The sequence below is a fragment of the Pieris brassicae genome, chromosome 3, assembly GCF_905147105.1.
Source record: "Pieris brassicae chromosome 3, ilPieBrab1.1, whole genome shotgun sequence".
In the NCBI taxonomy this organism is placed as follows: domain Eukaryota; kingdom Metazoa; phylum Arthropoda; class Insecta; order Lepidoptera; family Pieridae; genus Pieris; species Pieris brassicae.
In genome coordinates, this window is record NC_059667.1 from 918,909 (window position 1) to 944,717 (window position 25,809).

Sequence of the window (25,809 nt, forward strand, 5' to 3'; positions counted from 1 at the left end):
GTTAGATTACTGACATTGGCAAATATCACTTTTGTACGTTAGTTAAAAGTATTTATGAAAGTACAGTTATCCTGCTATAACGCGGTAGACCGGTTTATAGGAAATCTGTGTTTTTGTACAATTTAAAAACAAGGAACACGAAAAGAATTGAACAAAACTAATTATGGACTTGACAAATCATTGTAAATTTAAACGCAACATAAATATAACTTGAAAAATCTTCGCGCTATGGGAAAACAGGTTAGGGATACGTATAGGGGATGAATGTAGCTAAATTATTTAAAAATGCAACTTCATTGGCTTTATTTTAAAAAAAATCATTTACGTAATATCACATATTTCATTTATATTTTAATAATTGTGCTTTAAACAAAAAAATGGTACAAATACTTCAATATTCGGCCTCATTAAAAGCCTAATCAGGTTTTTATCACGTTTATTTATTTTCAAACGCCACGAGAGCGATAAGGACAAAACAATGGCTTCCGTTATGAACGAGGTCAACGATTTTTTTAATTGAACAAACAAAGTTCAAGCGATTTCAAGGTCCCAGAGTATTGAAAAATCTTGTTTTGACCGTTTAACCATATGACGGATTTTTTTATATTCAAAATTATAAATCAGACATTGATAAAGACTTTCTCTTATAAAAGGTTAAATTAAAAATGTAGTTTTGTCATTTCAATTAATATGGTTATTTAAAAACCAAACTTTAAAATAACTTCGATAACCATTGGTACATCTAAACTATGACAAATAGCATTAAACCGAATATTTCTTAGTGACCTCTATTGATTTTGTTTCTTTTTTCACGCAAAGAACTTTTAATATACAAAAAAAAAACATTTTTAAATTTTAGGTCCTTCGAGCCGGATTAATAAAGAAAATGTCAAAAACATCCCTTTAATTTTTATCGTAATTTAAATGTTATTATTGCAAACCAATCCCATATAAATATAACTTAATTCAAGAGATATATAGATCTTTTAATAAATGGGCATAAACTGTCATTTTAAAATTCGATTTGTGAATATAGCACCTGGCCATATTAGCACAAAGACATTGAGATGACCCTTGAACGTGAACTGCGCTGGCATTTTGTCGATGATTCGTAAGATATACTGACCGAAAAGCGATTTAAGCATATACGAATACTAAGCGCCGGCGCATACGTTTTACTGAATAGTGAAATTCTGTGTAAAATCATATTCAACGGTTGGTATTACAGTTTGTACAAATTTGAGGAATATAATGAGATAAGAATGTACTCCAAGTTCGCCGCCACTTTCTGTCACAGTTTCTATTATCTTCTTCATTACTTCTGCGTGTCTGAAATGTCAGAGGTGATTTTAATCTGTAGTAAATGTCGCATATACACGGTATATTAAATATATGTTGTTATTGTCTCATTTTATTTGTATACTTGATTAATTCAATGCATAGAGTGAAATTGGCGGGAAAAAATAATTGAACATAACGTGCTGTCAGTAACCCGATGACAGTTATATTTAATGTCACAGAACTGTCAAACGGGTTAGGGGCCGTTCAAATATTACGTAAGCACGATAGGAGCGAATGTTTTTGAATGTCTAAGCTTGAAGGAAAACCTCGTTAGGAGGACAGAGTACGTTACACCCAAAACGTCGACGCCAACTGTCAGGCACTGGAGGCTGATCTATTAGTGAGGCTCACGAAGCAGGTATCTTACTTGTAATTTTATTTTTCTTGTTACATTCTGTTTTCTTTCGTTATATGAAATTAATAAATTAGGCAATTTACCGGCAAGGATGGACTGACGCCATTGAAGGCCCCGAAAGATGAGGATGCGTTTCCATAGTCACTGTCTTCTTGGCGTGGTCTTGAGATACGTCCTCGTACATTTGAGATACGCTTAACAATTTACGCTCCTGAAAATATTATTTATGTATTGGAGTTGTATACTCTTGGGTATGTACATTTATACGTACGAAATATAATTTTTATTAATAAAAATTACGTAATTTATTTTTTATCGGGTATGCTGCCAGCCTGACAGGGAATGGAACACTGTTTCCATGAACTTAGGGAGCCCTAAGTCGTATCGGTTTGGAAATAAATAAATTTTTAAATACGACAATTTTCTAGTGAATGCTTACCATTTATCATATTTAACGCAAATACTGAATTATGTATATCTGTTAGAAAATCTTATAAAAATATCACAGAAAATACCTCATTATATCCAATGAGCCATAGTCTCGGCGTCTGATAATACTTGTCGTACGTAATATGAAGGTCGTAGGTGCGCGTACGTACTATTTCGTCACCACTGCCTGAAGGCGCTCGACGGGATCCTCCTTCGGTGGGCTTTTTACAGCTAAGGGCTGTTGACTGGGAAATAATTATATAAACACAATTAAAAGATTTCAAATATAAACATACGATTCGTACAATGCTGTTTAACTTACTGGATCCACCTCATCCAGTAGTCCTGATTCCTGAAATAATTCCATATCCTCCGCTTCGCCATCCTCGCCATCATCATCGTCGTCATCAGGGTCTCCTGCTGCTTCATCACTGTCACCTGTCTCCGCTGCCTCTAAGGTCATTTCACACACCTGGAAGTTCATAAATTGTAATTGAAACAATTAATTAATTGTTTACATATTTTGTTTTAGAGAATCAGAACAAGACTATATTTTACAGATTTAGCTATTAATATATATGTCGGAGGAAGCCATTCAACGAGTTGCTTGTTGATTGTACAATAACACATTAAATTCTCTTTATCATTTAAACAGATTGCATTAATCTTAATTTAACTTAATACGCGATTTTACGATATTATAAAACCTAAAACATATTTCTGTTAACAAATTAGTGATTTTAGTTAAAATTAGTTACGTTTTTCTAATTTATAAGATTGTAATCGTTATTAAACAAACGACCAATGAGAGCAGAGCATTTTGCTCGAATGGGGTCGAAGCGCCATCTATATATAGGCCAGTCCATTGGTTGTTACGGGGCCTTTTTGAAGTGGAGACGGATCGAGTGGGATCCCTGAGTTTTGGTCGCTAGATTGGTGCATTGAACTCACTGCTCTTGCGTCTTAAAACTTATAATTTATTATTAAATAACTACCATAAAATATCAGTGTATCATCAGTGTAAATAAAATATTGTGAAAACTACAATCGTCGTGTTTTGTGCTCGCGCTTTACCCTCATGACGCCCACCAAATCTGCAACCACTGTTGATGACGTCACTGGGGAAGGTGTTTCTCCGACATATATAAAAAAAAAATATTAACAGATCTCAATCTGACCAGAGCTTTTTGAGCACCATATTTATATAAACAAGGGGTCGCATTAACTTGTGGTAATATAACATCAAATCATATTATCAAATAGTTATTGTCCAGTTAATATTGTAGTCAATAATATTAAAAAACTTTTATTTGGAAATTTCATTACTATGTTGATTTATTCTAAGTGTCTTTTGAGCTAGCTATATTTTTAATATACAATTGCCAAAATGAAACAATTGAAAAAATATTAATTATACCTTTTCTTCAATAGTAGGTGAGCCGGCAGAATCATAGTGGTGTGTGTCGACCCAGCCTCCATCCTCATCTTGCTCATCTTCTATTATCTTCTCATGGTCTTCACAATACTCAATCTAACAGCATTATAAATATATATGTAAAGCTTTAAACACACAACTTTAATAAATTAGTATTAAAATAAACAACCATTACTTTTTATAAGACTTAAGAGAAGCCATTTCAATGAGTGGTTATACTTAAAAGCATATGTCATATATCATTCTAGATTCATCCTACCTGTTTACATCTTCTATAGCAAGGCACATTTCTTGTGATAAGAAACTGTTTATCAGCTGGTAAATAAGGCTTAATTTTGCCTTCCTCACCCTTTGCCCATTGCCAAGTAGGACAGTGGTGCACAAGATGATCTCCAGCTGCTACAAACTCCTCAGGAGTTAGGACTCCAGTCTCTTGGAACTTTGATTCCTATTGAATAAGGTAATTTCTAGAAATCATTTATTTTGATAAAAAAATATATGTAGTGGTTTATTTTATATTTTCATTAAACTTGACTCAATGCTTACCACAGCATTGTTTAATAACATGTAAAAATACGTCGGCTGGTTGGTATAAAGCATCTATGGCAATTTATTAATAAATTTAGTGAGAAACCAGAAATCCATTGTGATTATACTGCACTGAATTTGACCTTTATCCGCCGCTTTGTGTGCGATATGGACACTAAATCAATATTATTAATAATAAATACGTATAAAATTACACCAACCTTCAGGACCGGAGTCAAATATCCCGCAACTCCCAGGGCTGTACCCTTCACAGTATTTATTACACTCTGCATTATATTTGCTTCTTTTAAGTAAAACTTATTCTAGTTAACTGCAATTATCCCGATTCTAGACAGAAGCCGGGGATAATTTTACATACCACTTCCACCATCAACACTCGACGACAAACGATTAACGAAGACGAATCACGAATCACGAAAGATCAAAGAGTATAAAATCGCTACCCCAGACTAGTAAGACCGATTGTACTTGACACTTACCATGACATCGACCGTAGGGTACCATTTGAAAAGGAAACAGCGCGAACAATGACTCCAATATTTTATTTAATTATTGTTGATATATATATATGACATCGTTAAAACATGAAAATAGTGATTAAGAGGACATAACAGCGAATACTTTTTATTATTGATTATCGAAGTTTGGACACTTACACTATCATCTGTCACTAGACAACTTAACAGTCAACGCCAATATCAGCTGTTCACCTAGCTATTGCCTGTTAGCCAATAAAGCTTGATAAATGATTGCTGCGCACTGCATATGCACACTTTGAAATGTCAAAATTGTATCAATAATTTTGCTCGAGTGATTGTTGAATCATTATTTTGCATAGATTCTTGTAATTGCCCAAATTTAAAGTTATTATTATTTAATGTTTAGTAGATTTTAGGGCTGATTAAGATTTTTTGTAATTTCATAATATCATAATGGATGACGTTTTAGATGAAGTGGTTTCATCGGAAGATTTGCAAGTAAGTACGATAAATACGATTTCTTTATGTTTTGAAACTGGTGACTCATGCATTTTTATGCACTGTTGTAGAAGTTCGAGAAAGTTTACCACGAACAGTTGCACCAAGGCAGAGTTACGCATAAAGCACAGTTCGAATATGCGTGGTGTCTCGTAAGAAGCAAATATGCTGCAGATATTAGAAAGGTACATGTTTCATCATATTTTACAAAATACTAGTCATTGTTTTAAATACTTTTAGCAAATACTTTCAGCAAATACTTTCGATGTTCAAAATAACGAAATCTACATCAATCACCAAAAGTTGGTGAATGAAATATAATTGCTTTATTTGAAAGCTATTCATTATCTTTGCAATCTAAGCTTGTGACAGTGTGATCAATATTATTAGACACATTTATTTATAGCAGTTTGTTTCAACTTCATTGTCTTATGTTTGAGAACATTTAAAACAAAGTAAACTAAGAAGTATGAAGGATCTGGATCTTACACTTATTATATTTTATTTATAACTAGCGGCCAGTCCTGGTTTCGCACATTTATTTTTCAACATTTTGGCATTAACATACAGTAAATGCAGGACATACCTACCTAAATAATATTCTATTGTATATCTATATGTATTTAGCAATAGTTTATTGCTGGCTCCCTTTGGGCATGTGACTTGATGATTGAAAACAAAATGATAACAATAAATGACTTCAATGGGTAATTTTTAAAAACATTTCACTTAGGTTTAGATTATAGGTATACTAATAATAATGAGATACATTATATACCTACTGTTACTGTATAGTCTACAGTCAACACTCATATGTAGTGATTAAGAAAGCAATTGTCTGATAGTATAAGACAATTTTGAAATGTTTAAAAGCCCTATTGAGAGTCTAAGTGGGGAAACTGAGAGAATTGTACTTTTAGTATCCTTATTTTTCTTGTAATTAAAATAGCCTACATTAATCAGTGATAATGTAACATTCAAATGGTGAAAGAATTTTTTAAATTGGCTAGTACTTTTTGAGCTAATCTTCTAAAAATACTTATATATAAAACTTGATTTATAGTATTTATCACATTAAAAAAATCATTTCTGACACTACTTTTTAATGCATTCTGCTAAAATGTAAACATACTTAAAAGTGAAAAGATTGGTTTTCACATCTTATTAATTTTACTAGAAAAAAGTATTTTGATAAAATTGCATGTACTTTGTATAGATTATATTGAAGTTATTAAAAAAAAAACAGTGCTAATTGCAGTGTTTACTAAACAAGTATATCATTTGAATCTGTAATGGGAAAAACTAGAATAATTAACCTACTATAGCAAGTTAATAACCCGGGACCCTAAGGTATGAATTAGTCTTGTATCTCGGGGAGTGTCTAATATAAGATTGTATGGAATATTACCATACATTGGTCACCAATGTATGGTAATATTTCAAGATTTTTATACCAGTTAAATGGCTACAGAGAGTGTCACCTGCTGCAAATAACTTTCAGCTACCTCAACTTTTATTAAATTTATTTATTTCAGGGTATTTTGCTTTTAAAAGACTTGTTCAATACACATGCAGAGGGCAAAAGGGACTACTTGTTCTACCTTGCTATTGGCAATGCTAGAATCAAGGAGTATAATAAGGCGTTGCATTATGTCAAAGCATTCCTCGATATTGAACCAGCTAATCAGCAGGTTCTAGTGTTGGAGGTCAGTTATTAATGTAATTTTTAAACTAACAGAATACTTACTAACTTATTTATTTATTGTAAATTCTAGTAATCATATTTGATGTTTACCTCCTTACAGTCCCGTGGTCTGTCTTTCATGCCATTAAACTGAAATACAATAATCTATTCATTTTGGTAAACTAGAAATCCAAATGGAATCCGGTATTTGTGGAATTATTGTTTTAAAAAAACATGAGTTTAACATTGAATGATGATGATACATTTTGTTAAAATAATCAGATAAATTATTTAATCAGTAATATTAATTGTTTATGTAATTAACTAAACAGCTATTATTGCTTGAAGTACCTTGACATTGTTTTGATTTGAGGATCAATGCCCTACTTGAAATAAACAAACTTTTAAGATATGCAGTCAAAATTTACCCTTTGACACAAGTTATCTATGGTTGCATTATTAACTGATGCGTATGCAAGCTTGTATTAAATGATGGCAGATTTTACAAGAAAACAATATTATGCCTGTTTATTATGCTTAATAAATATCAATGAATTAATGAAATGAATAGGTTTTTTCTCAAGTTCAGGGTGCCAGTATAAATCTCAATTAAATTGGCACTGCTGGAAGTAAGAAGGTGGTAAATGTTGTTGGCTTCAAATTTACTGTTATAAATTTCAGCGTCAAATTAACAAACGCATGGAAAAGGAAGGTTTAATTGGCATTGCAGTGGCAGGAGGTGCAGTGTTGGCTATTGGCGGTCTGGTCAGTCTTGGTATAGCACTTGCTAGCAAGAAATAGCATTTGGCCTGTCTGTAAGTAACTATTATAATTTATTGACTTATTTATCACTCCTTAGCTTAGCTTTAAATTTTTTGTATTAATAAAACGGTATAGGGCAGACACAGTTGGGTTCACATTGTTAATTATTCTGTATTAGCAAGTATGTGATCAGTATTCTGTGCCGGTTCACAGATTTTAGAGTCTATGCTCAAGATATTGAGTCCAGGCTTCGACTGACTGAACCTAATGTTTTCTGATATCTATTCATGAATAGAAATAAATTATATTGGACAAGTTCGAACACGTGATGTTAGAGTTGAGTGTACCAAGTTAATATTTAAAGTGCAATATTGCCTTGTTGCAGAATGACCGCATTTCAGGGCGTTCATTATCTTCTTACCAAAAAGAAGTTGAAAAAGGAGTAGAGGACTATCGCGACACCAAATTTATTTATTTTACTAGTAATATATAATTTTGTACAAAATGCAAGCTTGGTCTCCTTAATATACTTTCCCTTTGTATTAAGTGTATTATTTGTTTATATACTTGTAATTTATTTTTCTAGCTTTAGGCTTCAATGTAGTTAAGATGTATGTGATTCCATTTAATAAATATTATTTGTTTATGTCCTTTCTTTTAACTTCGGTTAAAATTCTACCTTTTTAAAATTATATTAGAAACAAGATCCAAAGGTGCTGAGACATCAAACGACTAAACTATGGTGCGTTTCGTTTGGCTGCGATTGGTCAATCGGATACACGAATCGTGTGACAGTGATAGGATTGATTCTGTTGACTAATCACAATCTAACAACGAAACACGTTATCGTTTTTTTACATTCTCACCTCCGCTAAAAGCTTAATCAGAGCAAAGGAAATAGCGGGTATTAAAACAACCATATTCAAAACAATTATTTTTTATTTTCTTTATAATAATGTAGAGAAGCGGCATACATCTAGTACACTAACGTACATGGCATAAACATGGCGAACAAATAAACATAAATATTATCTTCTAAATCATTTGCTAATCTAAAAAACACAATTTTAATGAGAGCATAAGACCTTTCGGCATTTTAACATTGTTTGTGCTTTTATTATAATAAACTTAGTCGCAAGAAGACATCATTACATATTAAATAGTGCACAAACAATCATGTTCATAGAACATCGAGACACCTAAGAGAAAAATAATGAGGTAAGATAAAAAATGAACTTTCCAAGTTCCAAGGTAACTAAACATAATTTATACAATACTAGAGCATGACTTAGAGTCCTAATTATTAATAATATCTTCACTGGTATATAAGAATATGTTTTAACAACTTGTACGTGTGGTATTATATTGATTTATTATGTCAATTGTCATTGTCCGAAAATTTTCCTGAATAATCACCTAAAAATAAAATTTCGTATGTAATAGCCTCATGCGTAATTTTCACATCAGTATAATACCAACGCGCTGAATATTTCATCTGTGGTATGCAAAACTGTGTTCAGAAAAATATATTCATCACATGGTAACTATTGCTTCTGTACCGTGCTTTAACAACTATGAACTGTTTGTGGTAAATATAATCTAAAAGTACTATAACATCGTGTTTAGCACACTTCTCTAACAAAGTTTATGTACAGTCGAAATAATTACTCACTATGGCAACACTGATAACTGTCAACAAGGTTAATGTATAGGCAAACACAAACCGACTTATTTCTTAAATCTCACTAACACACTAACATAATTCAATTAACCCGTAGTACTTATTCTATTGGGGAATCGGATAAGCTACCACACTGTCGCTTGACAATTGACATAGAGATTAAACTGACGTTTTAATAAACATCCCTTTCCCGTAGACGATGAATTGCTAGTAGGCTTATTCCATAGTTTACAGAATTAGATATCTCAATTGATTTATGTTAATGGTCATAAAAGGTCAGTGTGGCAACTGTACAGATTCAAAAATCTTCCATATAAAAGGTTAAATGCTCCATCTATTGCTCTATGTTCTCTTTGAATAACGTGAATACTAAGCTTCGGGAAGTAAATATATTTGTGACTCGCTTATCAATATCCTTACACTAAATAACTATAACATTGTACTCTAAAAAATATGTATAATTATTGAAGGCTAATATGAGATTGTAATCACAGTATTTGTTAAGTAACCAGCCCACATCATTACTACAAAATAAACATTCTTGTACCTAAATACGATCGGCCTAGACATCAATGTACATAAAAACACACTTCCCATTTACATTTATTAGAAGGCAACATCAAGGTATACTTTATTTATTGCTTTTGTTATTTCTCTATAATTTACATATCACCAAATAGTATATACAACGCATTACCCCATTTGTAAGTTATATGTGAATTTTAACCGTTCGAACATTTGAAAAATTCAGTCTCAAGACAAAAAGATGTTAAAATTTAGAATTTGTCCGTAAAGAACTATATAAACATATATTTTCTTTCCGATTCGTAAGCGCTTACGAATATTATAGTATATTTTAAGCTCTGTTATTTTGTTCGTATACAAAGATATCTGCTCAGTTATAAATATAAAATGTGCTCGAATACACGGTAATGCTCCTTGGACAATACTCTACTATTGTGACACAGTCTAAGTTCCTCTAGTGAGTGCATTCACTATTAAAATAAACATTACGACTCTACGAGCGGCGCTACACCGCCGAATGACTTGCATATATTTACCTACAATATACTCTATATAGTATATATAAATGCAATCTGCAAAATGCATAAAACAACAGTTATATCTATAAATTGTATAAAATATTAAATAAAATCTATTGAAGTGAGGTAGATGGATGGAATTTCACAATTTGTGTGGATATATATTTTTAAATCGACGCCGGATTGGCGTATTTGAGGTAGCTGGATGGAATTACTATGTAAGTACCCTATGTGTCGAGGTCTTACATGAGTCACTACACTAGATTACAATACTACTAAAACAATCTCAATGGCGAGTCAAAACGGGTTACTAGTGACATGGCTTGGTCGGGTGAGGTGTCTACGGTTAACCGTCACATTGTGCAAACCGAACTTACCATTGATGGCACTAGACATTCCACGGGTCAACAATTAAACGATAACATAACACTCAAGCACCGTTTCAAAAACCATTAACAATGTCAGTTTCGCACAATACATTATTTCATGAGGCGGCGGCTTTGTTGTCCTCTTCGGAGAAGTCGTCTTCGTGCCCCATGGTCTCTCGGTCTTCCGACATGTGTATCCTACTCCTGTCGTCATCATTGTAGCCTTTATTGTAGTAGTCTTTGTTCAGGTCTTTCTCCATATCCTGTCTGTCGGTTTCGTCGTTGATGCTGTCGTTTCTTTGTCTCTCCTTACCCAGGTCCAACGGCTCTTCAGAATCGCGCATTATGTCTGGCTTGCCCATATTCTCTGTGTACTGCCTTTGCATTTGTTTGAGAAAGCGTTGATGCGCAAGAGTGGTCGGTGGCGGTGGGAGAGATCCCATTTGTGGCGACGGTTCGTCATACGTTTTTCTTTCTATGTGCATTGCGTTCATTTGTGCAAGTTTCGCTGCGTTCATTCCTTCAAGTAAAATAAATTAGCTATAGCGTTTTCCTATACATATATAATAATAATTGTTGATATTAGAATAACGCACTCAGGCTTAGTTCAAGATTCGTCCCAAATAATTTTTTTGAATACATTAGAAAATCTTACCAAAAACATTTTCTCCGATGTACTGCAAGTAAGTGTCCAATAATGCTGAGCCGCCTCCGAAGCCAGGAGGGTAGTCATCATGTTTCATACCCGTCATGCCATGTGGAAGGTTCTCTACAGCCTTTGCTGTCACTGCCCGGACCGCTGGCACTTTTGTTATTGTCGTATTGGTCAAGTTGTTTATATCTTAAAATAAAATATAAAGGGGTTAAACACAATTCAAATCTTCATTAAGGTTATTCTTGACTCTTTTAAAAACCCCATAAATTACCGAGTCACACAAAAATAATAGATAAATCAATGGCGCTACAACTTTTTTAGGTCTTGGCCTCAGATTTCTGTATCTGTCTCATGATCATTTGTTAAACTAATAGGCAAGTAGGTGATCAGCCTTCTGTGCCTGACGCACGCCGTAAACTTTTTTGCGTTTAAGGCAAGCCGGTTTCACGATGTTTTCCTTCACCGTTCAAGCGAATCTTAAATGCGGACATTGAAAGAAAATCCATTGTTGCATAGCCGGGGATCGAACCTACGACCTCAGGGACGAGAGACGCACGCTGAAGCCAACACTGCTCTACCGAGTCACATAAGGTTGTACATATCTTCAAAATACTTACGTGGTGGTGAAACGGGAATACTGTCTTGGTATTTCGACTGGCTTAAATCATCATGGTCGTTGTCACCACAGATAGAGCTGCTCTCAGAAGCCGCAGATTTTGCGTCCAGCTTTATGTCAGACCTGCGTGGGCCTGTTGGTGACGCTCGAGCTCGAAGCTGTTCTGGCGATACCTTTACACCGGCTTTTGCTAGTAATCTAAAAAAGGATGTTTTTAATTATACAGTGTTTCATATAAGTATTTATACTACAGTATACAGCGCTAGTAAGCGAAGTTCTGAGGTCAACCAGTAGGGATTTTGCGACTTTGGCATATATTTTTTTAGCAAGCAGTTATCCTATTTCCAGCTAAAAATAAAATCGTATACTACTTACTGGCTGGCGAGTTCTGGATCGAAGCGAGTAGGCATTTGCAGCACTGGCAGGTCCTTTGTGGAGATACCTCGGTGTTGTCGTGACATGTGGGAATGGAGGGAATTGCGGGACTTAGCAACCGTACCGCAGAGGACGCATCTGGTTATCAAATGAATAATTGAATTTTTGTATTTTGTAGGGGATTTTTTAAATACGAAAGTAATTTTAAGGTGTTTAAAATCGGTAATTTTAAAGTCAGAGAAGTCCTATTCTACTGGATTCTACAGTTGTATTGTAGGCGTGAATATTATTTATTTATTTATTTCTTATTTTTACAGTAACTTAATACTAATGTTATGTAATATAAACATAACAAGTAAAAACTTAAAATCTAAACCATTTTATAACTAATTATAAATAATGCAATTCTTGTGAATTCAGCCAGTGTGCAAATAAAAACATCCGTCTCACGAGCAATAATATTTAGGGTGCGCAAGACACGCGTAAATGCTTCTCTAAGTGAGTACGCCTAGAGTGATTATTTGGCACACGTAGCCCTAGTCTCTCCAACATTTCCGCATTATATATGCTCTAAGGTGTTTTTTAATAACAGTCAAATTAAAATTAGTTAAAATATTCACCTGTAACCCGGGCAGACAGTGTGTTTGTCTTCAAGATGGGTCCTCAACGTGTGCGCAGATCGATAGATTTTACCGCACTTCGGACACGGTCTGGGATCGGTGGCTCTCACGCGTAACAAGTCCTGTGTTCGTCGACATCCACCTGAAAATTACAATGTGTTAAGTTGCGCTTTCGTAAGCTATTCCACGTCCTTGCTATGCTTACCTGTTTTCCTAAGCGAGTGTTAATTGAAAATACATAATCTACTTCGTAGGTTTATTGTTATGTTTCATATAAGCAGACAATTTCGTTGGGTAAAAATTAAATTACGTATATACCATATCACTAATACAATCGCAACTAGACTCGTTACTCACATTGAACATTTGGTTATGGGACTAATATTGTACGCTTAAAATATTTATATTCCTTAAATACAATGCCTCACAGGCGTCAGGAACAATTTTATCTACTTCCTAAATTTCATCCGATTCATATATTCGGAGCTATTTCATTCCTATCGCATATATTTTTTTATGAACACCCCAGTCATCTTGTGGTTTTAATCAGTATGTATGGAACTACATAAAATAAATTAATAATCATTATGTTTGATATTCAGCTGAATATAAACTGATAAAACAGCTGTTTTAGTTAGCTCTAACCATGGCGAATCGTGTATCTGTGGGGATCTGGGCTATTACGGGTAAGTCCCCCGTAATAGCGAAAAAACAAGCGACGCGGACGGGGTATTCCCCGTTCCGTTCGATATACGCGCATTGATCTCAGGGATACCAACCTTATGGTTGGAGCAAAAAGCCCTTAAGTAGATCCGACCCTGGCTTTAACTGAGCTTTGAGTTTTTGTGTATTTATTGCGATTACTTCCATAAAGAAGATTTTACTACCTTTAATGGTAGAGTCGTTTAGCCATATTCTATAGGTATCATCAGTCTTTATGTAAAATATAACATTTTAAAACCACAAAGAGGTACTGTGTTTTCTCACTTTGGAATTGCGACTTCTATTGAAAAATATGTACTCTCTATAAACTATGTAGCTCTATATATTATATCAGAAAATATATGCGAACGGAAATATATACAAGATTCATAAATTTCGATTCCTACGTTGACTAGATATGTGTTTGATTGTGCACGTCGCCTACAAGGCTCTAAACGGACTTTAAAAAATAAACCCTATTTTGTTGAACATATTCTTATCTATTGCTTTAAAAGGCATTTGATTTCATTTAATTCTATTTCGTATTGTCTTATCTATGGTCAAAATAGAGAAGCTTGGTGTGCAACAATTTCTCGATTCTAAATATTGCAGGCACTTTTGTATTTGTATATTCTTGTAAAAAAAAGTAGGCCAGAGAACGGTAAATCAAATATGGATCTCGCTAAAGAAACTGTTGCACCGTATTCTAAAAACATTGTTTAACTTACACAAAACGATTAACACGACACCAGAATACCTTTATGAATTATATACATAAAAGGTTGTTTCCGAAAATTGTTCTTTATAATTTAAAATACGATATATCTACTATATTAGGAACTTAAAAATAAAGAAATACATGAAATTGAAGCAACAATGGAAGTTAGAGACATGTTTGGAAGGGAAAAGAATCTCTTAGTTGCTCTTCGTAAACTATCAATGGCACCGATCATCACAAGTCATAATGCGCTTTACAACTATCTCTCACACGGCACTGAACCAATCGTCCATTCAAATATTAAAGCCGAAATCTCATCCAGTGCGCGTCTAAGTTATACTTAAAAGTATCAGTCTATTCTACTACAAAAATAATTTCAGTCAATTTACTCTACAGTTTTATACAATGTTTACATACGAACGATTACTGCAAAATATGAAAATGCATTGTAGAGATCAATATTCGGGTTCCTCTGTAATAAAGCCCACTCCCGGTTCCCTCTCACAGCCTTCAGCTTTACGATAGCTAACATCTAAGTCTTTCGTCAGGAATCTCAGTTTGTCCAACCGCAGCTCCACTTGAGCGTCTTCATTTTTTCCCATTGCCGTCTGTGCTTTATCCTCATGTGGTTGCGGACCGAGTTGGGGTGCGCGAAATACCGGGCGCAAGAGGCCACAGGGCACACCGGACTGTCCCGGGGATAGTGGGCCTCGAGGTGCAGTCGCGCGTATGCCAGGGAGTCCAATATGGCGAAGCACAGCGGACACTGCAGCCGCTGGCCCGGCAAACCCTTGTCGCCCTCAAAGAACTTTAGCGAGTCGCTCCCGCGCTCTTCCCTTTCCGCGTGAACGCTTATCACCGGCTTTGCCAACACGCCGCGCGCGGCATCTGCAATGCCGACACTAATATTACTCAACGGCTGGCAAATCCGACGATAAACGGCCCTATCTTTGATACATGGTCTAGAAATATCGCAATAACGGAACATCGGCGCCGGCCCGCAGGTGGACGAGCGGGGGAGCGAAGCGCCTTCTCTAAGAGTTCTGCCGCTGGCGAATGCCGTGCGCTTGCAGCTGGTGGTTGATGAGGTAATGCTTCGTTTTGCACCTCTTCCCGCAGTGCTGGCAAGGAAACCACTGGTCTCGGTCGGTCTGCGAGTGCACGTTCAGCATATGCTGGCGCAGGTTGGACGTGGAGGAGTAGACGCGGCCGCAGAGCGGACACTGCGGCCGGTAGCCCATCGCCGCCCCGCCCGCGAGAGCCGCCCCTGTAACACAGAGGCGGCGGTTAAAAACATTTACAGGCTATTGTGAGTGTATCGGTCTAGTTCGGCGGACGGGGCGGGGTCGCGCCTCCTCTGTTTGACGCCATGTATAGAGTTCATGTGGATCTGCATGTATTGACGCGTTTTGAAGCCCTTGCCGCAGACGGGACAGGCGTGCGCCAGTTCGCGCGCCGCGTGCACGTTCAGAATGTGCTGCTTGAGGTTGCTATTGTTGCTGTAGAGCTTGCCGCACTCGGGGCAGGCGGGCTTGGCCGGCTCACCGTTAGCGTAGCCGCCGCCGAAGGCGAAGCGCTCGTCCTTGGCCGGCTTGCCCTCCCCGCCGCCGGCCCACGTGGCTCCTGGGGCAGACGGAGCACGTTCAGTCGCGCGCCCTACTCACTACTCAATAGGACTACCTCTAACGCCGATGTTTAACTTCCATTGTCGCTATTGCGTAACGCTCATACTTTGTAACGTATTTGTTATTTTATCGTTAATGCATGACGCAGTAATTCATAATTAATGTGTTTTAACTGTTGGGTGTAATGTTCTAGTTTGATCTAATTGCAGTTATATCTCCGCCTTAATTATCATTATCATTACTGCGTCATACCGAATATTAGTGGTAAAAGAGTCAACTCACCGAAGTTATCTGGTATGCCTGATGGACCAGGTAGACCGGGGAAACCTACACAAGAGAACAGTGTTACTTGTGTGATCATAGGTCAAATCTTACTGTGATTGTTTAGATATTTATCTTTTCCTGTTTCTTAGATCGCGTGTTGCAATGGATATTAGTGTAGATAAGATTTGTATGTTTAAGGGTATATGACATTTAAATTAAGATATAGATTATACTCAAAAGGGGAAATCCCGGGATAAAAATAGATTGTATGTATTGTGATTTTATTATCTAAGGTGCTTTGTAAAGTGTATTAAAAACTAAATAAATAGAAAAAGCTTATAGGAAATACGAAGACACTACATTGATTATACTAAATATTCGATTCGATTTGAATTCTAGGAAAAAATTACGGATACAATAAAGTTATTTAAATATTCAGCACTATATAAAACGATAGTTATGCCGTACCAGGTAGATTAAGTAGTCCAGGAAAGTTGTGTGGTAACGCTCCGTTGGTGTTGGCCATGGTAGCAGGGTCATCATAATCCACCGGTTCCTGTTTGGTCCTGTTTTCTCCTTCTGTGTCACTCGCGCCAGCATCTGATGATGACTCCTCACCGTCTCCTGACTGAAACGACAATTACGTGTGATAATTGCAATAATAATAGATATCTTCTTACTGTTCCGTATGCTGGTGGTATAGGAATAGGAGAGTTATGGTACAAAGTGTCCACTTATGTCTGCGCACACACTGCATTAGAAATATCCATATATGGCCAATCATATGTATAAGTAACCGCCGCGAATGAACCGGTTAGAAGAGTTGAATTTATTTTATAATATTTTGAAGAAAAAAAAATGTATATCTGTTTGGCTCATAGTATTGTAATGAATGGCGACGCTACGGCGGAAATAGTGACCATTTGTATTCCACCGTAACATATTTCATAAATCTGAGGTTTACATCTAAAAAGGTTTGGAGATTAAGCACATGAACATACTAGCTTACCAGATTATTGTAAAAAAATACTCTTTAGCAGTATTGGCCTAGGGAGCAGTATTACGTGGGGGGGGGGGGGGGGTGTCGTGTCTTCTTGTTTTAGGTATAAAGAGTCACTGGGGATGGTCACGAAACGTTTTTCTATTGGATAAAGAATTGAATGCTCCCCAAGTGGCTTCAGCGCGCCACTGTCATCGCGCAGGTGCGAACCCCGGCTGAGCATCGATGGACATTCTTCCTATGTTAACATTCGCTCCAACGGTGAAGAAAAACTTGCCTTATACCCAAAAAGTCAACGTGTCAAGTACGTGGAGCCGATCACCTACTAGCCTATATTGACAAATGATCATGAAGCAGATACATTAATCTGAGGCCTAGATCTAAAAAAGTTTGGAGATTAAGCACATGAACATACTAGCTTACCAGATTATTGGAAACATTAGACAAGTGTGGGTTTTGTGCGTTTTCCAAAGCGTGGCTGAAGAGCGCCATCTCGTGTCCGTTAGTTGCAAGTCGCTCTGGGCTGCCCTGCGACGCTAACAGTTGCTCCGTCCTACACCGATAAATTGAAAATCTTTTAGTACAACCTATGTGGACATTTAACAATATTTACGGTAAAATAATGCTTTGTTCACGTTAGAATAACTTAATGGTGAGTGAGTTTAAGATGAAATAGTTTAGGAAGCGAGAAAGCTTTGACTTTATTTAGCAGTGGTAACCATTTATTTAAAATCCTAAGCTGTAGTTTGTTTAACGTTTAATTGACTTATCTGTTCATTTATATTGTTTAACAAGGGTTTGGCTTTGTATATTGCTTAAATGTTTAATTTATATGTATATTGTATATGTGTAGCTGTAAGATTAATTATAAATAAATAATATTTTTTTCTTAAAAGCAAAGTACTTGTGAACCAACAACAAATTTAACCTCTATATAATTTATCAATAACCATTAAAAAAATTAGTAAAAATTTGTGTATGTGCGGTATTTTGGACACAAAAATAATATTAAAAAAGACTATTAATGAACATTAACTTAGTTGATAATATTCACTAGTATTTTAGGAAATTAAGTTAACATAATAATATTTATTAGCCATTATTAATGTATAGGCTAGATTCATGTAATTTTTTTGTGTTATTCTAGAAAAAAATTACAAATAAACTTAAAAGTTTCTAGATAGTTTTTAGAACTTTTCTCACCTAGGAAAATAGGCTATATATATTTAAAACAGTTAATAATGTCATCCTATAAGTCATAGATAAAAAACATAAACCGTAGATGGCCACAGACAATATAGCACATTTATGAATCAGAATCGAATGAAATCTTTAGTCGATGTCATTATATAGTCGATAAGGAAACTAATTTGAATTTCTAGACATCCATATGGTCATTTGCAATTACTTTACCGTTTTGATGTTGCTCTGAGCGTATTTTTAAATGTTAGTTTTCCACATTTGAATATAAATGATTGTGTAGCGGATATTATACCTGTCATCGAAGATTAACTATTTATAATTGCTAGAAAGTGGGGCGACGCTTAATAAGCTCGGATTAAACGTAAATAGAGAATTGATCAATTCAATGTTATTTAAATATAGAACGATTGTTTTCATTTGTGTAAAAATTGTACTTGTTTTCTTATTAATTATAATTTCGGCAATAAAACAAAATTAATGATATTTTAGATACAGAATCCATACGAAAGTATTTATTATACTTTGACTTATATAATTGCTATATATAAAAAAAAGCCTAAAAAGAGAGGTTAAACTATATTCACCTGGTCTTCATTTGCGCCTGGTATAAGTCTGATGATCTGGCCCTTTTAGGTGGTGGCGTGTTATTCGCTCCTTCATCTGGCCGCCGAGACCTCCTACCCTCTCTTTGGGTGTCACGGCCCTCCCGGGACCCCCCACTACCGGTTTCTGTCCACGACGATGCCGACTGCTGAAGGATAACCTTTATTAATAAAAACTTATGTATTTAATTGACACAGTTATAAGCAAAATTATAGGTAAGCAGACTGTTCAGTTGCCCCATTTGTTTGTAGGGAAAGCTAAGCAAGGGAAAATTTTCAATTGTCACAATTTGATGATCTAATATTCAAATTCTTCAAGTGATATTGGAACGTTGCGTTTCGTTACTGACATGTTCGTTTGTTATTATTCAATTCTGTCCTCAAGATGATTTATTTCGTACTAATGACTTGTACGTAAAATAGCTAACTTTAATTGGAATTCAGTAAACTAAAATAAGATTTATTCAGGTTTCGTAATAACGTGAGAGGAAAAAGTATAAAAGTCGTCAATTACTCACGGGTGAAGCCTTCTGCTCCAGTGTGGTGAGTGGTGCCGGTGGTGGAACATCTGTAAGACCTCGCACTTGTAGCAGTTGAGCTGCCCGCAGGAACTCTTTGAGTTGCTCTTGGCCGATGTGAACCTCACCCTGATACATGAACCTGAAGGAAAACTTATGTTAGCAACTCAACTAGTCTCCTGTACCTGTAGTTGTGGAAGTTGCAGTACTTCATTGATGGGTTAAAGAATTTTAATTAACTAGAATAACTGAGTTATTTTTTGATGCTGATTTTACTGATAAAGTTACTATTGGTATATTAAAAAAAAAATGTCTTGAAATGCCCTAGACGATACGTTGAAGTACGGCCTCCCCACCATTCTTTCCTCAACTTAGTGCATTAGGGATGTTGAGACCCATAATTGTCTTTATTTTGTCAGACCAACGTCAGGCGATGGAGCCCGACTTATGCCACCACTCCTCCCTACCACTTGTCGAGGCTATTCGTGTGTAAATGATAGTCGACAGTCTTGTGGTGATCTTGGGAGTAGACTTATTGGTTCTTTTTGTCGTCCATGGTATTCCCAACATTTGGAACCACCACATCTCGAATGCCTCTATCTTTTTTTTTAAAGTATATAAACTAATTATATATTTTATTTTAATTATTATATTTTTAAGTCATTCAGAAATGCCTTAGAATTATCCGTAACTCATTTCGGATGAAAGTAATAAATACCTGAGTAAGCTCTCCATGTCTTTGTCGTGAACGTCTCTTAAGATAACGATGGGATGCTGACAAGGATTCGCCTTTAAAAGCCTTCGAAAGTAGGGACTGCACGCTGATAGTACCACCTGGTAAATAAGTGTCATTTAGGAAACAAATACTTAGTAATCGGACAGCTGTCTCCAAATAATACCTGTCTCTATAAAGTGAGGAGCTGCCAGCATGAAATGGCAGTAAATCTACCTAACCCACGTGAATATTTGGACTTAAAAGGTTGTCGTGATTTTAGTGTAGCCAAATAAAATATTTTATCTTTTTATATATTTTCTATATTAAAACAAAGTGTCCATACCTTATGTGCTGTAAACGTTGCTCCGGCGCATGCGAGTGTAACGTCAACGAAATCCTCTTCATCCCGGAGCCGCCTGAAGGAAGAGACCATAGCCGAGTGGAAGTCGTTCCATCGCAATGAGTATTGCTGTTCACCGCCGGCCGCGGCGCCGCCTGGGTGCCACACTAGTGTTACAAGTGGGCAAAATAAATATGTATAGAAAGAAAAACAAAACTCTTAAATATATAGTGTCCAATGACAATGCTTAATTAATTTCTTAGTTGTATATTTAATTTTGTATTATTGTTTAATTAGATATTGATCTAGATTAAGATAATACGGTGTATAGAATAGTTGATATGCATATATTCGTGACGACAGTAAAAACAAATAGTCAAATAAAAATCCAATGGCATTATGTATGCACCCCCCTGCGCGCTTTACAATGTTTGCTAATAATTTTCTTGTAGGCGCTTTTTTTAAATATAAATAGAGCAATTATCGTTTATTTTTATAAGGTTTTAAAAATAGTTGAGAAAAATTTGAATTACATAAAAATTTAACCTGAATCAAAAATGTTATCGTTTAATACAATGAGTGTAAATTTGAATTGTAAACAGCCATTGCCGGCCAGCTGTACAATTATGCAGAATTCAAAATGCGAAATTTATAAAAGTCAGGAATAAAACATTGACTTTAAAATTGAATTCTCTGTGCGGGGAGATTCTCTATTTTAGACGGGGTTGGCCGAATCTAGGTTTCGAGGCTAAAAAGCTAGATATACAGCCGTGAATAAAACTCTACTGGCGTTCTGTACATCTCTTATAGTAGATAAAAATGTTTTCGAAAATTTTATTCATGAAGTTTCATGTTTCAGAATAAGGGGAAGAAACGGTTTTATCGTTGGACATTCACGTACGTCAATAATGTATTAGATTTTGAAATACAGCTGTCATTTATTCGTTAAGGCTCGTTCCTGAATCTCACTTTTGAGGCACGTTTAAAAATGTACATTACTTCTGTATACTGGATCCGAAATTACATAATTTGTTATCGATGTGACAAATTAAATACACTTCAAACAAAATAATTAACACTCATGTAATTTTCGTGATAAAATACTATTCACAACACACACAGCGTGGGAAAACGACATTACATAGATACAAAAATCTGTCACAGATAAACAATTATAATAATTATATAACTATATATAACTAATCTATAAGAAAAATTATCAAAGAGAATTCACCTTAACAATCACACATTTTCACACAATAATTAGAGACCTATTGAACACTTAGCGAGAGATGGAGCCAGTTGCCTGGCTAATCTTAAAGAGTTTCTAAAAAAATCTATAAAATTTTAAGTGTGTTCGATCGTTTTGTAAATATTAATGAATTATCAAGGAAATAAATGACAATTCATTAATTATTACACTTATGAAGCAAGATGAACAGCTTTGAATTGGATATGAATCTGCCTATCAAGAATTTTTTATACGGGACAAACGGGCAGGAGGCTCACGGACATACGGACGCCGCCACCTATAGACACTTAATGCCAGAGTGCTTGAGAGTGCCATTTTTTTAAGAATTGGTACACTCTTTTCTTGAAGGACCCAAAGTCGAATTGTTTCGGAAATATTTCAGTGCACCTGGTTCCACATAGTGGTGGTACGCGGCAAAAACTTCCTTAAAAAACGCTCAGTTATGGTACAACGTACGTCGAGGTGATACATGTGGAATTTCGTATTCTGCTTCGATAATGAAACTCCGAACAAATCCTCTGAACACTCTCCTAGTAAATGCGAACATGCAGAGTGATCCTACATCTCTACGCAACGCTATATAAATATATAAAGTATATCAAAACTCACAATTTAAAGGAGCAAATTAATATAACGATTTAGAAAAATTGTATACAAGATAAATCGTTACATTGATTAAATAATGACTTGGTATTATTAAACAACTTTAACAAATTGTGTAAACTACGCAAAATTAAACGCGGTTATAATATTACCGTTGTTTACGATCTTTTAATTAAATTTCAATAATTGTTTTAGCGTTTAGAGATGACGTGATGACACAAATTCAATTAAAATTTGATAACACTGAACTATTCGTAGATTGGTCAATGGAAATTCAGTTTATTAATTCGTAATTTTTTTTTATAAGACACGATCATTGCGATTGGACAACCATTCTAGTTGCCGACCTTCGAGGGAGGAGTATACTCTTTTAATAATTGCAGGTCCTATCTCCAAAGGAGAGTGAGAGTCCATTCCACAGTTCACTAAGAAAGTAGTAGTTAAATATTGATGTGGAAAATCCTTGTACGACCCTCTCGGTGTGTTAAAAACTTACAAATGATAATATATTGCCTGAAATACATTGCTTATCAGTAATAAGTCATGTTGCATTGTTAAATTGTAATTTAAAAAATCCGCAGATAAGCTTCTAGCTAATGGTAGTTATTAATATTAATATTATTGTTAGGCATTGTATCTCTCCGTTGGCAACTTAAACTAACGATCTAATAGAATTTGTAAGCTAGTCACTAAACTTTCCAGTAATTAAGAACGTTTTTGCTTTTAAAATTATAATTTCATCCAGATCGAGACTGAAAGCTTTCGCCTCACCCCAAGTCCTGTAGGATCGGGTGTATGGGGGGCACTGGGTGGGGTAATATCAACGAACTCATACGTACGTTGACGTACGCGATATACCTACTTTGTTGGTAAACAACTGCGTAATGCGTGATGTGATTAATGAAATTAAAAGTATCTTTATATATAGAGACACAGGAGTAGTTTGATCGTGAGTCTCACAACCCTGAACACACTATATGTTGGCAGTGTCCCAATGGACCTTTCTTTATATGCGCAAATTAGTATGGTGAACACATTGAATAGACAGCGGAAAGTGTTAGGGTAACAGACTTCTCACGATCTACGGCTTGTGTATGTGAATTCCAATATGTTTTTGCAATACGGAAATCACAACGTTATTCGACTCTGAATCAGGGATATACCCGAAGGTCTACGTCATGTGACAAACAAAGGATCTTCATTTATCAATGGATAGAAAATGAACAAATAAATGCTATCTGAGGCCAAAATCCATGTGGCCTTCTACGACGATTAAAAGTAAAAAGTCGCACTAAGAGAAAGTAACTTTTTGAGAAATAAAGTATCTTTGAACCTAAAACTACACTATAGTATGTCTCGGAACGAATTTTGTTCATTCGTAAAATACAGTCCGTGCATATTGGCTCGATGCAATAGATGGCTCTGCAGTTTTACTGATTAACTCAGAGGACAATAGCAATGATTAATATTTTTATCTCTTTAAGAATTATATCGCCGAAGCCATAAATAATGAATAATTCTTTATTAGATAATAGAACTATGTACAATGCAATGCATGCAATTAATTATTAGATAACCCGTGTGTGATTTTACTAGCTGTTTTCTCTACGACCTTTCAAACAAGCTTTATCAATAATATAGTTTTTTAAATAACAGAAAAATACTTTTGCTATACAAAAATCTACAATAAACAGCGAAATAAGCACAAAAATATTTTATAAAAATCTACTTATTTATATGAATCATAAAAAGTAATTTGATAAATGGTTTTATTTTCGAAGAGTTCATCTTTATTTCATTGCAATTCATTAATAACACTTATATACGGATTAAATGTACCAAGACCTCTTTGAATTGTTGATTTTCGTAGACTATGTAAATGTCGATATATTTTCGTCAAATCATTCAAAGATATACGGGTTTTCGAAACAAATATCCAATATGTCAAATTATATCTGTGTTTTTGCTAAGTGATTCCAAATTTTGACCTCAAATTTTAGTTGAAAAAATAAATTCATATATTAGAAATTGTATTATTAAAACTTAAATAAAATTCAAAGTATAATTTATTTGCATTTGATATGTACAAACAATAATGAAATACTAAATTATCCAAGCAATATCGTTTGAGGTGCCGTCCTATTAATTGTATCCATTTATCAGGTTTAATGTTCTTGGTAATCATTTATTTTGTGACATCGCAACGCATTCAAAATAATCACTAAAAAATTAATAGACAGGACGTAACGTTTATTTTTGTAAATACTTACCAGTTTCGGTCGCCATGGCGGGGTGTTCTGAAGGAGACACGGCTGAATCTGTCCGTGCCCGCGAATTAAACAAATCCACTCCTGCGCATTCCACGCGCGCGCCCAGCGTCGCCACTTTAATGCCTTTTTCTCACTAGTCGGACAAATAAATCTGCGCGTCACGGCCCACTTTTAAAGCTTCAGTTATTATCCTGCAAAATATTTCCTGTTAGAGTCGATTCTTAATTCGCACCGGGGCAAGCGACGGTATTTCTCATTCCCGAATTCTCATTAAACGATAACACTGATGAAACGAAAAGGAGACTTTAAAATAAATTTAACAATTAAAATAAAACTGTACCGCTTAGCCTTTTATATAATTTGAGTAATTTAGATAATTGTTCAATTTAATCATTAAGGTGATCAAATAATAATTACATTGACCATTTGCGCGATCATGTGAGGTTAATGACGATGAACACAACACTACTCCGAGGAAAAACGTACTGGGGGTGAGATGGCGATCGGGGTGTTAATTTAGGGCCGGTGCAGCGATCGATGTCTGCCCTGCACCGCGACAATAAGGGAGGAGCAGATAGAAATCAATACGATGTCCATCATTGCTTGCACCCCCCGCCATTCCGCCTGCGCTTTGCACCCGGGAAATGCATTTTCCGCAATACCGTCGCTTTCAGCCGATGCGTTGATTTTTCGCGATTTATGCGTTACGTAAAATTAATGTGGTGTCGTACAATTTGTTTTTCGGGTGTCCGGTATTGAATGCACCGTTCGACGGACGTGTTTGTATGTTATACGCGCGTGCGATTCGTGGCGCGTCACGCGGGCGACTGTCGCCCCGCCACTCGGCCAAGAATAAACAGGGGGGCAAGGGGGAAAGGGGGGGGACGCGCGGGGGCGGTGCAGACTGCACGCCCACTCCGCCCCCTGCGCCGGACACTTGCACGGAAGCTCGCGGCGGCAGGCTGTCAGAGTGACCTCTTGCAAAAGCTCCGTGACGCGCATTTGACGAATGCATTGATCGATTTCGTAGCGAAAACACATGACGTATGGCGTTGATGACACGGAATGCAATGCGTACTTCATTCGCGCCTTATATTTATTACCAAT

General features: G+C 35.7%; 3 protein-coding genes across 10 annotated transcripts; 1 reads left to right on the forward strand and 2 right to left on the reverse strand.

Annotated features, from left to right (window-relative positions):
* Nucleotides 1-423: 423 nt before the first annotated feature.
* LOC123707362 (ubiquitin-like-conjugating enzyme ATG3) lies at nucleotides 424-4,512 on the reverse strand. Its single transcript, XM_045657364.1, has 7 exons — nucleotides 4,310-4,512; nucleotides 3,820-4,008; nucleotides 3,543-3,656; nucleotides 2,448-2,597; nucleotides 2,212-2,370; nucleotides 1,780-1,907; nucleotides 424-1,329 (listed from the first exon to the last, which is right to left on the reverse strand). The coding sequence occupies exons 1-7, from the start codon at nucleotides 4,379-4,381 to the stop codon at nucleotides 1,176-1,178; spliced, it is 966 nt and encodes a 321-aa protein (XP_045513320.1). The 5' UTR covers nucleotides 4,382-4,512; the 3' UTR covers nucleotides 424-1,175.
* Nucleotides 4,513-4,861: 349 nt separating this feature from the next.
* Nucleotides 4,862-8,178, forward strand: LOC123707682 (mitochondrial fission 1 protein). The gene is made up of 5 exons (XM_045657956.1): nucleotides 4,862-5,086; nucleotides 5,158-5,271; nucleotides 6,622-6,792; nucleotides 7,452-7,585; nucleotides 7,918-8,178. The coding sequence occupies exons 1-4, from the start codon at nucleotides 5,042-5,044 to the stop codon at nucleotides 7,569-7,571; spliced, it is 450 nt and encodes a 149-aa protein (XP_045513912.1). The 5' UTR covers nucleotides 4,862-5,041; the 3' UTR covers nucleotides 7,572-7,585; nucleotides 7,918-8,178.
* A 319-nt stretch (nucleotides 8,179-8,497) lies between these two features.
* LOC123707040 (protein abrupt-like) lies at nucleotides 8,498-25,520 on the reverse strand. Of its 8 annotated transcripts, none has more exons than XM_045656795.1 (14): nucleotides 25,434-25,520; nucleotides 24,703-24,893; nucleotides 20,581-20,744; nucleotides 20,241-20,356; nucleotides 19,523-19,664; nucleotides 18,988-19,165; nucleotides 17,623-17,759; nucleotides 16,668-16,827; nucleotides 16,218-16,262; nucleotides 12,891-13,032; nucleotides 12,271-12,408; nucleotides 11,897-12,093; nucleotides 11,280-11,465; nucleotides 8,498-11,144 (listed from the first exon to the last, which is right to left on the reverse strand). In XM_045656795.1, exons 2-14 carry the CDS (start codon nucleotides 24,716-24,718, stop codon nucleotides 10,741-10,743), a joined length of 2,025 nt encoding a protein of 674 aa, XP_045512751.1. In that variant the 5' UTR covers nucleotides 24,719-24,893; nucleotides 25,434-25,520; the 3' UTR covers nucleotides 8,498-10,740. The 8 variants fall into 8 exon arrangements, with proteins under 8 accessions (XP_045512751.1, XP_045512754.1, XP_045512756.1 ...); XM_045656798.1 differs by lacking the exon at nucleotides 25,434-25,520 and adding an exon at nucleotides 25,189-25,410 and having other exon boundaries at nucleotides 20,581-20,732; XM_045656800.1 differs by lacking the exon at nucleotides 25,434-25,520 and adding an exon at nucleotides 25,189-25,410 and having other exon boundaries at nucleotides 18,988-19,150.
* Nucleotides 25,521-25,809: the final 289 nt, after the last annotated feature.